We start from the raw sequence: 14,541 nt of genomic DNA on the forward strand, positions 1-14,541 counted from the left end.
TCTCCACATGATGGGAACACTGAGTTGCCTTGGGGCGATGAAAGGCGGGCAGCTCTACTTCAAATGCTTCTGGATCTTCCCCTGTTTCGGGCAGGTGAGGCATTCGGGACAATGCATCGGCATTCGCATTCTTGTGCCCCGCCCGGTACTTGATGGTGAAGTCGTAATTGGACAACCGGGCCATCAACCGCTGCTCCAAGGCACCGAGTTCTGCTGTGTCCAAGTGCGTTAGTGGATTATTATCTGTGAAGATGGTGAATTTTGCTGAGGCCAGGTAGTGATTGAACCTCTTCGTCACGGCCCAAACAACGGCGAGGAACTCCAGCTTAAAGGAACTGTAGTTGTCTGGGTTCCTTTCAGTGGGGCGAGGTTTCCTGCTGGCGTAAGCGATTACTCTTTCCTTGCCCTTCTGGACCTGGGACAGCACAGCTCCCAGCCCCACGTTGCTGGCATCCGTTTACAATACAAACGGTTGGTCATATTCATGGTAGGGTAGTACTTATTCTCCCGTCAGTGCCGATTTTAAGCAGGTGAACGATCCTTCCAGTCCGTCGTTCCAATCAAACGGGGTATTCTTACCCTTGGGTTGGCCCACCAACAGGTCTTGCAACGGCGCGACCTTCTTGGTGAAGTCCTTGATAAACCTCCGGTAGTAGCCCACCAACCCGAGGAACTGCCGGACTTCATGGAGGTTACTGGGCTGCGGCCAGTCCTTGATCACTTTGACCTTGTCGGGGTCTGGGGCCACTCCTTCCGCACTCACCACATGGCCCAGGTACTGTACTTTGGGTTTTAGCAGATGGCATTTGGACGGTTTCACCTTTAAGCCAAAGTTGGACAGCGCTTCAAATACCTCAGCCAGGTGCTTCAAATGGTCTTCATAGGTCTTAGAGAAGACAATGACATCGTCCAGATATAGCAGCACAGTCTCAAAGTTCTTGTGTCCCAAACAGCACTCCATCATCCTCTGGAACATCCCCGGGGCGTTACACAATCCAAAGGGCATGTAGTTGAACTTGCAGAGACCTATCGGCGTCATTAAGGCCGTCTTTTCCTTGTCCACCTCTGCCACGGGAACCTGCCAGTACCCACTGGTGAGATCCAAGGTAGAGAAGTAGTTAGCAGACTTTAAAGCAGCCAAGGACTCCTCTATTCTAGGCAGGGGGTATGCATCCTTATGTGTAATGCGGTTTAATTGCCTATAATCCACACACATCCTCATGGTGCCATCTTCCTAACGAGGATTAATGGAGCTGCCCAGGGGCTACAGCTATTTCTCACTACCCCAGCCTCCTTCATCTCTCGCAACATGTCCTTGGCATACTGATAATGAGCTGGGGGTACAGGACGGTATCTTTCTTTTATGGGTGTGTGATGAGGGAACAGCCGCCATCTTTGGACGGGCATACTAACACAGATTGGCGTGACTCCATTTTGTCTCCTGGTCAGGACTGCAGAGAGGAGCGCTCCTGGCCCCCACCTCTTCTAATGAATAAAGTTCCTATTAGTATGCTAACGGGCTGAGCTCAGTGTAAACGGTAGACGGTATTTCAAAGCTCAATGAGGAAACCACGCCAGCAGGGGGCGTGGAAATGCTTGGAGGCTTAATTAAAACACGCATGCCAAGTGGCCACTGGATACACATCTATTATGGCAGCCCAGTCGAACCGTCGCCAACATGGAATTGTGAATTATGGACGCATCGTCCGAGGTACAGGCTCATAAAAAATATTCTCCTTGCCCTAAAGAAATTGTGCATCTAACAGTGCGACTCCCGTGGCGGTGGGAGGTCTGAAACCCGAGATATAGGGATCAGCCTCCCACAGGGACCGAATGGGTCCAGGTTTGATCCCAGTACGACCGGCAGAACAAACCACAGGCGCTGGTACTGCCCGTGTGCTGATCCGATCATCCTGAGGGAAGTTATCCCATTTATTAGATATTGGAATAAATCTTGCAGGGAGGCAGAGGGGGTGGAGATTGCTAAGCCCACCCAGAAAGCAGGCAGGGGGGCTCAGCCAGGTTTAAGAAGAAGCTGAGGTCACTGGGAGAGACTCACTCCACAGAAGAAGATCATGCTGATATCTTAAGGAACAGGGTATGCCAGCCAGAGGGGAGCAAGCACATGCTTTCTGGGGGCTGCCCGGCAACTAAGTTATTTGGACCTGCAGAATGCTGCGCGCCCCCGGCTTCAACAAGCGACCTTCAACCTGGTAAATTGACCTCCAGCTTTATACCTTTAAGCCTTGTATTATTGTTGTTATATTGTACTCTGACTGTAACTCTTGATATATTGTGATTGTATATTCCTTGTAATTATCTAGTGCGCCCTTAAGGCAATTAAATCATAAATTAATTTTGGGCTGATCCTTTTACTCTGATTGTGAATCCTAGAATACCCAGTGTGGGTAACAGGGCAGTCTCCCCTGCGGCCATTTGCTCTAGGTGCAGTTCCCTTACTGACCTGAGAGACAAAGGGGGCGCAGGAGAGCTGGGCCTGGGTAGTGACGTCACGGATTGGTGACGTGGGAGGAAGGGGAAATCCTCATGGTAATGCTGATGGGTTGTCCCAGCAAAGAGAAGGCGTGGAAGGGCGCATGGGGGAACACAGGAATGTGATGCCCCCTAGCGCCCTCTAAAGCAGGGAGGTGTGATGAGGGAACAGCCGCCATCTTTGGACGGGCATACTAACACAGATTGGCGTGACTCCATTTTGTCTCCTGGTCAGGACTGCAGAGAGGAGCGCTCCTGGCCCCCACCTCTTCTAATGAATAAAGTTCCTATTAGTATGCTAACGGGCTGAGCTCAGTGTAAACGGTAGACGGTATTTCAAAGCTCAATGAGGAAACCACGCCAGCAGGGGGCTTGGAAATGCTTGGGGGCTTAATTAAAACACGCATGCCAAGTGGCCACTGGATACACATCTATTATGGCAGCCCAGTCGAACCGTCGCCAACATGGAATTGTGAATTAGTCCGAGGTACAGGCTCATAAAAAATATTCTCCTTGCCCTAAAGAAATTGTGCATCTAACAGTGCGACTCCCGTGGCGGTGGGAGGTCTGAAACCCGAGATATAGGGATCAGCCTCCCACAAGGACCGAATGGGTCCAGGTTTGATCCCAGTACGACCGGCAGAACAAACCACAGGCGCTGGTTCTGCCCGTGTGCTGGGTATGAGCCCTAAGGCTGAATTCAGTAATCCATATTTCACAAGCGAGCATGGATGGAGACTTACGGACCAGCTGCGAGACTCTGAACAAAACTCTACAAATGCATGTATGCCTCGGACTGTGTAACATGGATGTCTGAATTTAGCCAAACAATATAAAATAAGTTGTGGGTTTCAAAATTTGGTTCCCAAAAACTCAAGGACCAGAATAGATTTTATGAATTTTATTAAGTTTTCTGAAATTTCTCCCTTTTATTTTGTAACCTGTTTTGCTTGTTTTACATAGTTTTATTTTGACTCTTTCTGCATGGCACAATGCAGGCTGCATAGATTAGGGAACCTGTCACCCCCTAAATGGAAGATGAGCTAAGCCCACCAGCATCAGGGGCTTATCTACAGCATTCTGTAATGCTGTAGATAAACCCCCGATGTATCCTGAAAGATGAGAAAAAGAGGTTAGATTATACTCACCCAGGGGCGGTCCCACTACGATGGGAGTCGCGGTCTGGCGCCTCCCATCTTCTTACGATGACGTCCTCTTCTGGTGTTCGCGCTGCGGCTCCAGCGCAGGCGTACTTTATCCTCCCTGTTGAGGGCAGAGCAAAGTACTGTAGTGCACAGGCGCTGGGCCTCTCTGACCTTTCCCGAGGCCTGCGCACTGCAGTACTTTGCTCTGCCCTCAACAGAGAGGACAAAGTACACCTGCACCAGAGCCGCAGCGTGAAGACCAGAAGAGGACGTCATCGTAAGAAGATGGGAGGCCCCGGACCGGACCGCGACGGCCATCAGACTGGACCGCCCCTGGGTGAGTATAATCTAACCTCTTTTTCTCATCTTTTAGGATACATCGGGGGATTATCTACAGCGTTACAGAATGCTGTAGATAAGCCCCTGATGCTGGTGGGCTTAGCTCACTTTCGATTTTGGGGGTGACAGGTTCCCTTTACATGGATCTCTTAGACTTGATAAAGCTGATGTACTTTCTTTGAAAATCAACATCAGAATAGCTGTATAATGATTATTGCAAGTTTAATCTCAACCTACGACTACCTAGCCTCAGTGTCCCTCCTCCCTGCTTTGCTGTAATCTAACATTGCTCCTTGCAAGCTGCAACTATCAATCAGGGCTGATGGACGGAGACTGAATACACTTGTATTAATATGTTTTTTCTTCATATTTAGGTATAAAATAATTATAAAATGCTAATGTTAATATCAAGATTATATGGGATGGTCCATTTTGGACATTAACAGTTGGCACCTGCTTGTAAATGCAGCGATCAGAGCTAGCTCAGATTACTAATGTTTAACTGCAGCAGTCAATGGCTGACAGGGCAAACCCATCCACAGGATAGTCCATCCTTATCTGCTTTTTGGTGGGTCCATCTTCCCGCACCCCTGCCAATCAGCTGATTGTTTTCCAGGTATAGCTCTGTACACTTTGTAGTGGCTGTGACTGGTATTGATGCTTAGTCCCATTCACTTCAATATGACTGAACTGTAGGGATCTGTCCCACCAGGCACTGACACTACAAATTGAAAGGGACTGTGCCAGGTAAACAATCAAGAAACTCTGGCACTAATCATCCAATCGGAATGTGTGCAGATTATTTTTCTTTTTTTTGTATTAAGGTTATCAAAAGTTTTTTGAAAAATCTAGTGATCAATTATACAAAAATAACTTGATGAGCTGCTATGGTTGCACCATGATGGTTTCTCTTATTTCAGTGGGCTGACTTCTTGGTTGCTTCGCAATGGTCTTTCTCTTAGTTGTTCTTGTTTCAGCTTAAGGGCATGGATAGCTTTTCGATAAAGTTCTGTCAGACAAACAGATAATAATGAAAGAATACTTTTTTAAATACGGTAAATTCTCAATTTATACATGACCAATGGAAAATCAAAGCACAGAAATAAGAGTAAGGTCCAAATCCCAAACATAAATATAACAAAACCCGAAATCACCAAGATCCACAAAGACATGACTAAGTTGGAACCTACTAAAAACAAGGATAGACGGGATGAGTTGAAACCTTGAAGGAGTTTAGAGGTTAGACCTAGGCAGATGACATCCCTGAATTCTCACTTTGGTAGGTCTGATAATCAGAAGAGGACTAGGATTCCATCCAACAACACCAGGATCTTCATATGAGTTGTCATCTCCACCGACTTGGAAATCATACACTATTGTATTATCACTGTATTGTTGGTGGTACACTACTATGGAATCAATTTGCCCTTTTACAAGTTTGTCCCGTCTCTCTCCCTGTAGCCCAGCTCTGATGTCAGTAACCCCTCCCTTCTTCCCCAGTTAGTGTTTGTCAGCCATCTTGCTAGGTTCATCTCTGGCTGAAATACTGATTTTTGATAGGAGTATTTGGGTGAAATACTCATCTTTAACCCCTTTCTGACCTCGAACGGGAGAGTACGTAAGGTTGCAGCGTACATCGTCATGTGGCGACCAGGGGGTGTAACAATCGCGGATGCAGAGGTTGTGAAAGTGACCAGGACCATGCAGGAGGGGGGATCGCCGACACTAGCTCCTATTTCAACTGGATGTGCGTCCGCTCAAGCAGGCATGGGTTTGGAGGGGGGTCCGCCGATTTCAGCTAATTCAGCTGGATGTGCATGAGGGTGCACAATATGCTAAATGTATTGCAGTGCAGAGACCAACTGGGTCCCTGTACTGGAATACACGCCACCGGCCAATCAGGCAGCTGAGATCGGCGTGCCACTCAAAGCAGTGATATCATGCGTCAACCATCCGATAGCAGGCACTCCGAAGTTAGTGGGAGGCCTCTGTGCTGGCTATAGAAGAGAACATTGCACATTGTGGAAGCAGGGAAGTGGGAAAATGTGTTTTTTTTGTGTGTTTTTTTCGTGTGTGAGAGAACAGAGGCAGAACGGGGAGCATTGTTACAGGATGGGTCCAGGAGCTGGTTGGGCCAGTAAGGGACCCAGGATGGGGGGGACAATATTACTGGAAGTAGCCATTATGGGGACATTACACCAGGATTGGGGATATTATTACTGGAAGGGGCCATGATGGGGGATATATATTACTGGAAGGAGCTATGATGAGGACATTACCCGAGGATTGGGGATATTATTACTGGAAGAGGCAAAAGATGGGTATATTACACCAGGATGGGGAACATTATTACTGGAAGGGGCCATGATGAGGGATATATATTACTGGAAGGAGCCATGATGAGGAAATTACACCAGGATTGAGGATATTATTACTGGAAGGGGCCCAGGATGGGGGGGACATTATACCAGGATGGGGGACAATGATACTGGAAGGGGCCATGATGAGGGATATATATTACTGGAAGGAGCTATGATGAGGACATTACCCGAGGATTGGGGATATTGTTACTGGAAGAGGCAAAGGATGGGTATATTACACCAGGATTGAGGATATTATTACTGGAAGGGGCCCAGGATGGGGGGGGACATTATACAAGGATGGGGGACAATATTACTGGAAGGGGCCATGATGAGGGATATATATTAGTGGAAGGAGCCATGATGCGGACATTACACCAGGATTGAGGATATTATTACTGGAAGGGGCCCAGGATGGAGATATTACATCAGGATGAGGAACATTATTACTGGAAGGGGCCCAGGATGGGAGACATATATATTCCTGGAAGGGACCCAGTATGGGGGACATATATTACTGTAAGGGGCCAGGACGGGGACATTAAACCAAGATGGGGGACATTATTACTGGAAAGGGTTCAGGATGTGGAACAGTATACCAAGATGGGGGACATTATTACTGGAAAGGGTCCAGGATGTGGAACATTATACCAGGATGGGGGACATTATTACTGGAAAGGGTCCAGGATGGAGATATTACATCAGGATGAGGAACATTATTACTGGAAGGGGCTCAGGATGGGAGACATATATTCCTGGAAGGGACCCAGTATGGGGGACATATATTACTGGAAGGAGCCAGGATGGGGACATTAAACCAAGATGGGGGACATTATTACTGGAAAGGGTCGAGGATGTGGAACATTATACCAGGATGGGCTCATGACGTTGGACATTATAGCAAGAAGGGGAGGGCAAGGATGGGGGATATTATACCAGGAAGATTGCCAGGATGTTGGACAATATTATTTGAAGGGGATCAGGATGGGAAACATTCTTAGTGGAAGGGGCAGAGGATGTTGGACATTATCACTGTAAGGGGTCGAGCATGGTGGACATTATTCCTGGAACAGGCACTGAATGCGTGACTTTAGTAGCGGATGGGGGACATTATTACATTTTTGGGGGGGACAAATAGCTCTTTATAGGATTTAGAATACTACAAGGGCGAATACATCTGACCAACATCTAGGTGGGGGCCTAGGTCCAAATTTTGCACCAGGGCCCATCAGACTAAATATGTCACTGGTTGCCACCATATGTGGGGATGGTAAATTTGACAAAATTAAATGTTGGCAGATCCGCTGATCTCTATTTCAGATCAATAATGCACATTGTCTGCTGTGGAAAAGTCAAATTCAGCTTTTTGAAGTCATCAGTAAAAAGAAGCACAAGAGGCTGATGTTTAGTTTTAACTCTGCAAATCAGATTTAAGGCCTTCATGGTGTTATCCTCGGCCTCCCTACTTCTTAAACCTTCTTAAAAACATATTTTTCATTACAATGAGATTTTACAGGTTAAAACTGAGGTACCTGTTATATTTTCCCTATTATTATGAATAAGTACAAATTAGAAAAAACACGCAGGTACAACATATTGATATAATGTGGTATAACAGGGTCTGTCAGCTCTCTTGAAACCGGTCACCCTAAAATTTTGACGCAATGGGGCCCATTCAATAAGGTGCTTGGACTGGAATTCTGGTTGCAATATTTGTGTGTAACTCAGAAGGTTGCCAAAAATATTGGAATTTACACGAAAGCCTTGGCCAGCTACGTCACTATGGGTGAAGCGCCGGTGGGACATGCGGGACGGGGTGTCGGTATGCTCACCCATCAATTGTATGCAATGTTATACCATGTAGCTTAATCCAAAAATAGACTCCAGTCTTTCAGTAGAGTTTTTGGTCGCAACGAGCGCCAGTTAGGAGAAGCACCTAATTAATTCAATGGTGTGTGACCGGTAATAAATTTGGCGCATCATACTCCAGTGAGCCCTTCATTAGGACTGGCATGCGTGATGCACCCTATATGTAAGAACTCCATAAAGTGTCCAATAATTTATTAAGAAAGCTCACCAAACGTGTTTTCCATGTCCTCACTATAGGCTCCAACTTCCAGAGATTTTATTTGTCTATTTGGAACAAGTATCTTCTTTTTCCTTCTTTTCTTGGTACCTATGAATACGAACATAATATTATTTAAATTACAGTTCAGTTATTATTATAGGGATGGGAACTGCTTGGGTGGAGAAATCAGTACACCCTACCAATTGATACGTTTACTTCTCCTTAACATGCTGTAAATGTGCCATCTTTAACACTGCATATTACCTGTCAACAGTATGACAAAGTCAGTGGCAAAGTGTTGGAGGGGTCATACGTTTCACTGAGGTTACTGGATTCAGTGATTTGAAACCCAGAAAATTGCTCCAGCACACTATAAGTTGAGAGGGGTTAATCGGCCATTTTAAGGGATGGGTTTTTGTGGACAACCATTGAGTGGGTGGGAGGTTGTCTACCTTATCTTTACCCCAGGGTGTGGACTGTGGTTTAAATAGTCCACCTTCTGATGAATTCAGTGTTCAGTGTGTCTGGAGAAGTTAACTCCAGAGAGGAGCTCGTGTTGGTGCTAAACTGGACCTTGTGTTTTTGCTAACTCTGAGCGGGTGGATCCCCACAGACGTATGACCTGTGAGATACCATTTTGTTTTGTTTTCCTGTTTTGCCCAAAAGGCCGTATTTATTTTTACTAAACCAAGATTTATGCCGGCTGTACATAATAAATCAGTGAAGGACTTAAAGAGACAGCGTTCCCGTGTCTACCTTCGTGTACAGCTGAGTGAGTCGATTTACCACAACAGGAATATATTTTTCAACGCATTATTGTACCTTCAGCTGTTACATGTGGATTATCCTGCGTATCTGGCATGATTACAGCTCTTTGTCCCAGAGTATGGTAGACTTGAGCTCCGCTGGATGGCAATGTTTTATCTTCAGCTCTTTGCTCATCTTCCCCATTACGATTTACCTTCAGAACTTGAGACGGTGAAGTTTCTGTAACTTTCACCTTCCTCTTCCTTTTTTTATTCATGCTGCGTAGACTGTGACCAGTCTAGTTAAACAGAACAAAAGAAGAAGAAGAAGAAGAAAAAACCTGGTGAGAAAGTATGGAAAGCAGACAGAGCAACGGAAAATATGAAAGTTATAGTGTGGAACAATCAATTTTACTAAATGCTTCAAGGATACAATGTCTAACGGAACTTCAAAAATTTGTCAGCTGTCAAGCAATTTCCTCTTGGTGGCACAGAATCATTATTTAATACCTTTAAAGTCAACACATCAACCAGATTAGTTTAGGATATTACATTCCACCAGCATAACGTACTGATAATATGAATCACAATGCTATAACGCCCAACTTTTGAAATCAAGAAACATCCCAAATTGCCTTATGTAATTCGGAAAATGGAAACCACAAAACTGGTTTGTTCCTCCGGAATATTGTGCGGATATGCCATAAATGTAAAAGATGGTTATAACTCGTTCACACATTCTGGCACGGGGTCATAATGAAGAGGGCCAGACAGTCCCATATAGAGCTTGTAGGAATGAAGAGAGGCCGAACAAGGGCCTTAGGACAAAAGGGAGGCCAACATGACAAGGTGTGAGCGGGAATGTGAGAAGAATGAAGGCAGGAAAAAGGACTGAGCGATGTGAGGGTGGGGGAGTAAAATAAAGAGTGGGGTCGTCGTCACAAGGCGAGTATCCAATATAGGGTGTAGCCTTGAAGAACTCATCTATAAAGCCCAGATGTCACTTACAAAGAGCTCAGTCATGATAATGGAGGTGTATTACCAAAAGGAGTTTGGGCTGGTGCAAGGGTCATGGTATACCCCTATTCAGGCACCCCCCAAAACAGGGGGACGTCACCTGTAGCAATATGGGTGTAGCAATCAGAAGAAAGCGCAAGTTCAAGGGGATGGTCAGTAGTGTATCAAGAGGGAGCGGGTTTCATACCCAGGGACTAGGAGGTCTTACTGTAGCAGGGGTAGCGAGTGAAACTGTCAGTGTCCATACAGACAGACATATTCGATAAGAACAAGGATAAGGAAGATGATGCCCCGAAGTTACATGGTTCAACAAAAGGGGGCCCTTTGAAAAAAGGAGATGAGGGGAAAAGTATGGAAGGTATAATCTATGGTTGTTTTTCACTATTTAGCAATTTGACCTGGAGAGGGTGATAAAAGACAATAGTAAAAAGGAGGACAGGGAGAAAAGTGGCGGTGCAGGATCTCCAATACCTTCTCTAAGTACTTGCATTCACTCTCTATATTAGTTATCGTTATTGGGATTAACGCTCATGAAAAGAGATCGCCCATTATTACTATTGTGAGGAGCTGGCCACGGATTAGACCAATGCATGTAGAGCGGAGTCCATGGCTCTAAGGGATACAGACTTTTTCCAGCATGGACCACCGGTTACGTAGATATTATTGCTGTGTTTTATTATAGATTTGCTTGCTCGTCTATTCATCCTCAGGAATCAATGTTTCCATTCAGTGACAATAAGCAGAGGAAGACTTGGTGATTCGATGTTATGTATATATAAGGCCAGATAGGAGAGTGCTAAAGGTAAATGTAAAGCAATTGGAGTGCCCGCTAGGACCGTGGGGTACTTGGGCCGGGTCCAACGGTACTTAAAGGGGAAGGTCACGGCAGTGTTGACCGGTCTGTGGCCCTTGGCGTCCAATTAAAGGGGATGAAGTGTAAAGTCATCTGTGGTACAATAAAACCTGTGTGTTTATTTCTTTAAAATACTTTATTCTTAATGTGTGTGGGTTTTTTTTAACCCTTTCAGACTAGTGGCTTAATAATGGATAGGTGTCTCATTGACAACTCTCCATTATTAACCAGGCTTAATCTCACCTTACAATAGCAAGGTGACATTAACCCCTTATTACCCCATATCCCACCACTACACGGGAGTGGGAAGAGAGTGGCCAAGTGCCAGAATAGGCACATTTTCCAGATGTGCCTTTTCTGGGGTGGCTGGGGGCAGGTGTTTTTAGCCAGGGGGGGGGCAATAACCGTGGACCCTCTCCAGGCTATTAATATCTGCCCTCAGTCACTGGCTTTACTACTCTGGCGGAGAAAATTGTGCAGGAGCCCACGCCAGTGAATTAACCTTTTAATTTAACACCTAGAGCTCCCAAATTGTACACACAAATGCTTCTAACATTATTAGTGAGGGATATGTAAAAATATAACGGATATGAAATGGTTTACTGTATGTAACCATGTCTCATATCCTGTTGGGTTTGGTAAGGAGATAGCAAAAGCCGGCAATTGAATTACCGGCTTCTATGCTATCTAGCTCTGTATGATATATATATATATATATACACACACATATGTATATATATATATATATATATATATATATACACACCGTATATACTCGAGTGTAAGCCGACCAGAGTATAAGCAGGACCCCTAATTTTGCCACAAAAAACTGGGAAAACTTGATGACTCGAGTATAAGCCTAGGGTGGGAAATGCTGCAGCTACCGGTAAATTTCAAAAATAAAAATAGATACCAATAAAAGTAAAATTGATTGAGACATCAGTAGGTTCTGTTTTTGAATATCCATATTGAATCAGGAGCCCCATATAATGCTCCATACAGTTCATGATGGGCCTCAAAAGATGCTCCATATAAAATATGCCCCATATAATGCTCATTTAGGCTGAGAAAAAAAATTGCCAAAATGAGATGTCACCTATTGAATAACATTGGTCCGAGTGCAATCTGATTTTTTATCGGATTGCACTTGTCCGTTTTTCTTGCAAATGGGTATGAGGCCTTAGACCAATATTCATTAGTATTTACAAACCCCACATTTCATTGGTGGTTCATGGGGATCGTCAAAGTATGATCATGCACTTCCTTCCATGCGTAGCAGAGTTAAGCATAGAATAGATGAGGTGTGCTACAACACAGCTCTCAGGGTAATAAGGATGCCATGGGAGGGTCTGCTGGATGTCTTATTAGACAGGGTTTTAAGTGCAGCTGATTTTCATGAATTATAATGAGTAATTAAGTGCAAATGCAGCTGGTATAATAGGTATCTTAGAATAGCACCCCTGAATTGTGAAAAAACCGGGCTGTCAGATGTTTTATTAAATAGGGTCATTAGGTACAGTCATGGTCAAAAGTATAGACACCTCTGCAATTCTGTCAGATACTACTCATTTTCTTCCTGAAAATGATTGCAAACACAAATTCTTTGGTATTATTATCTTCATTTAATTTGTCTTAAATGAAAAAATACAAAAGAGAATGAAGCAAAAAGCAAAACATTGATCATTTCACACAAAACTCCAAAAATGGGCCAGACAAAAGTATTGGCACCCTCTGCCTAATACTTGGTTGCACAACCTTTAGCCAAAATAAATCGCTTCCGGTAACCATCAATGAGTTTCTTACAATGCTCTGCTGGAATTTTAGACCATTCTTCTTTGGCAAACTGCTCCAGGTCCCTGATATTTGAAGGGCGCCCTCTCCAAACTGCCATTTTTAGATCTCTCCACAGGTGTTCTATGGGATTCAGGTCTGGACTCATTGCTGGCCACCTTAGAAGTCTCCAGTGCTTTCTTTCAAACCATTTTCTAGTGCTTTTTGAAGTGTGTTTTGGGTCATTGTCCTGCTGGAAGACCCATGACCTCTGATGGAGACCCAGCTTTCTCACACTGGGCCCTACATTATGCTGCAAAATTTGTTGGTAGTCTTCAGACTTCATAATGCCATGCAGATGGTCAAGCAGTCCAGTGCCAGAGGCAGCAAAGCAACCCCAAAACATCAGGGAACCTCTGCCATGTTTGACTGTAGGGACCGTGTTCTTTTCTTTGAATGCCTCTTTTTTTCTCCTGTAAACTCTATGTTGATGCCTTTGGCCAAAAAGCTCTACTTTTGTCTCATCTGACCAGAGAACATTCTTCCAAAACATTTTAGGCTTTTTTAGGTAAGTTTGGGCAAACTCCAGCCTGGCTTTTTTATGTCTCGGGGTAAGAAGTGGGATCTTCCTCAGTCTCCTACCATACAGTCCCTTTTCATTCAGATGCCAACGGATAGTACGGGTTGACACTGTTGTACCCTCGGACTGCAGGGCAGCTTGAACTTGTTTGGATATTAGTCGAGGTTCTTTATCCAACATCCGCACAATCTTGCGTTGAAATCTCTTGTCAATTTTTCTTTTCCGTCCACATCTAGGGAGGTTAGCCACAGTGCCATGGGCTTTAAACTTCTTGATGACACTGCGCACGGTAGACACAGGAACATTCAGGTCTTTGGAGATGGACTTGTAGCCTTGAGATTGCTCATGCTTCCTCACAATTGGGTTTCTCAAGTCCTCAGACAGTTCTTTGGTCTTCTTTCTTTCCTCCATGCTCAATGTGGTACACACAAGGACACAGGACAGAGGTTGAGTCAACTTTAATCCATGTCAACTGACTGCAAGTGTGATTAAGTTATTTCCAACACCTGTTAGGTGCCACAGGTAAGTTACAGGTGCTGTTAATTACACAAATTAGAGAAGCATCACATGATTTTTCGAACAGTGCCAATACTTTTGTCCACCCCCTTTTTTATGTTTGATGTTTGGGCATATGTTTGGGCATATGTCTGATGCCCATCAGTTTTTTAATGAGACCACCTTGACGATGGTTGATGGGCTCACACTATTTGGCCAAATTCTGTGCTAAGCGTCTCAAAAATTTTTTCCTAATGTTCAAAAAGCAATTTTGCTATTCATATTTCATATATTTCATATTTGACGTGTTTTGGCACGATAGAGTGCAACCTTTTTTTGTATAGGGGGCAGAATGGAGACATGGAGGCAGGATGGGAGACACGGGGCAGGATGGGAGACCTGGGTGTAGGATGGAGACACGGGGCACAATGGAGACATGGGGCAGAATGGAGACACGGGGGCAGAATGAAGACAGATGGGGCAGGATGGAGACAGATGGGGCAGGATCTTGGGGCAGAATATTGGGGCAGGATCGAGACACATGGTGTAAGATCATGGGGCAGGATGGAGACCGATGGTGCAGAATCATGGGGCAGGATCATGGGATGGATAGGGCAGGATGGGACAACACATGGAGGCAGGATGGGAGAACATATGGCTGGAGCCAGGAATGAG

General features: G+C 44.9%; 1 protein-coding gene across 1 annotated transcript in view; it reads right to left on the reverse strand.

Moving 5' to 3' along the window:
• Positions 1-4,745: 4,745 nt before the first annotated feature.
• The window catches only part of ARL13A (ARF like GTPase 13A), a 70,208-nt gene continuing 60,412 nt past the window's right edge, over positions 4,746-14,541 (reverse strand). The window contains exons 8-10 of the mRNA XM_069755551.1: positions 9,228-9,450; positions 8,415-8,513; positions 4,746-4,986 (exon numbers count right to left, since the gene is read on the reverse strand). Of these exons, the coding sequence (XP_069611652.1) occupies positions 4,889-4,986; positions 8,415-8,513; positions 9,228-9,450 (420 nt within the window). The 3' untranslated portion in view covers positions 4,746-4,888. The remainder of the gene's footprint in view (positions 4,987-8,414; positions 8,514-9,227; positions 9,451-14,541) is intronic.

Source organism: Ranitomeya imitator, chromosome 2, assembly GCF_032444005.1.
Source record: "Ranitomeya imitator isolate aRanImi1 chromosome 2, aRanImi1.pri, whole genome shotgun sequence".
NCBI classification, from domain to species: domain Eukaryota; kingdom Metazoa; phylum Chordata; class Amphibia; order Anura; family Dendrobatidae; genus Ranitomeya; species Ranitomeya imitator.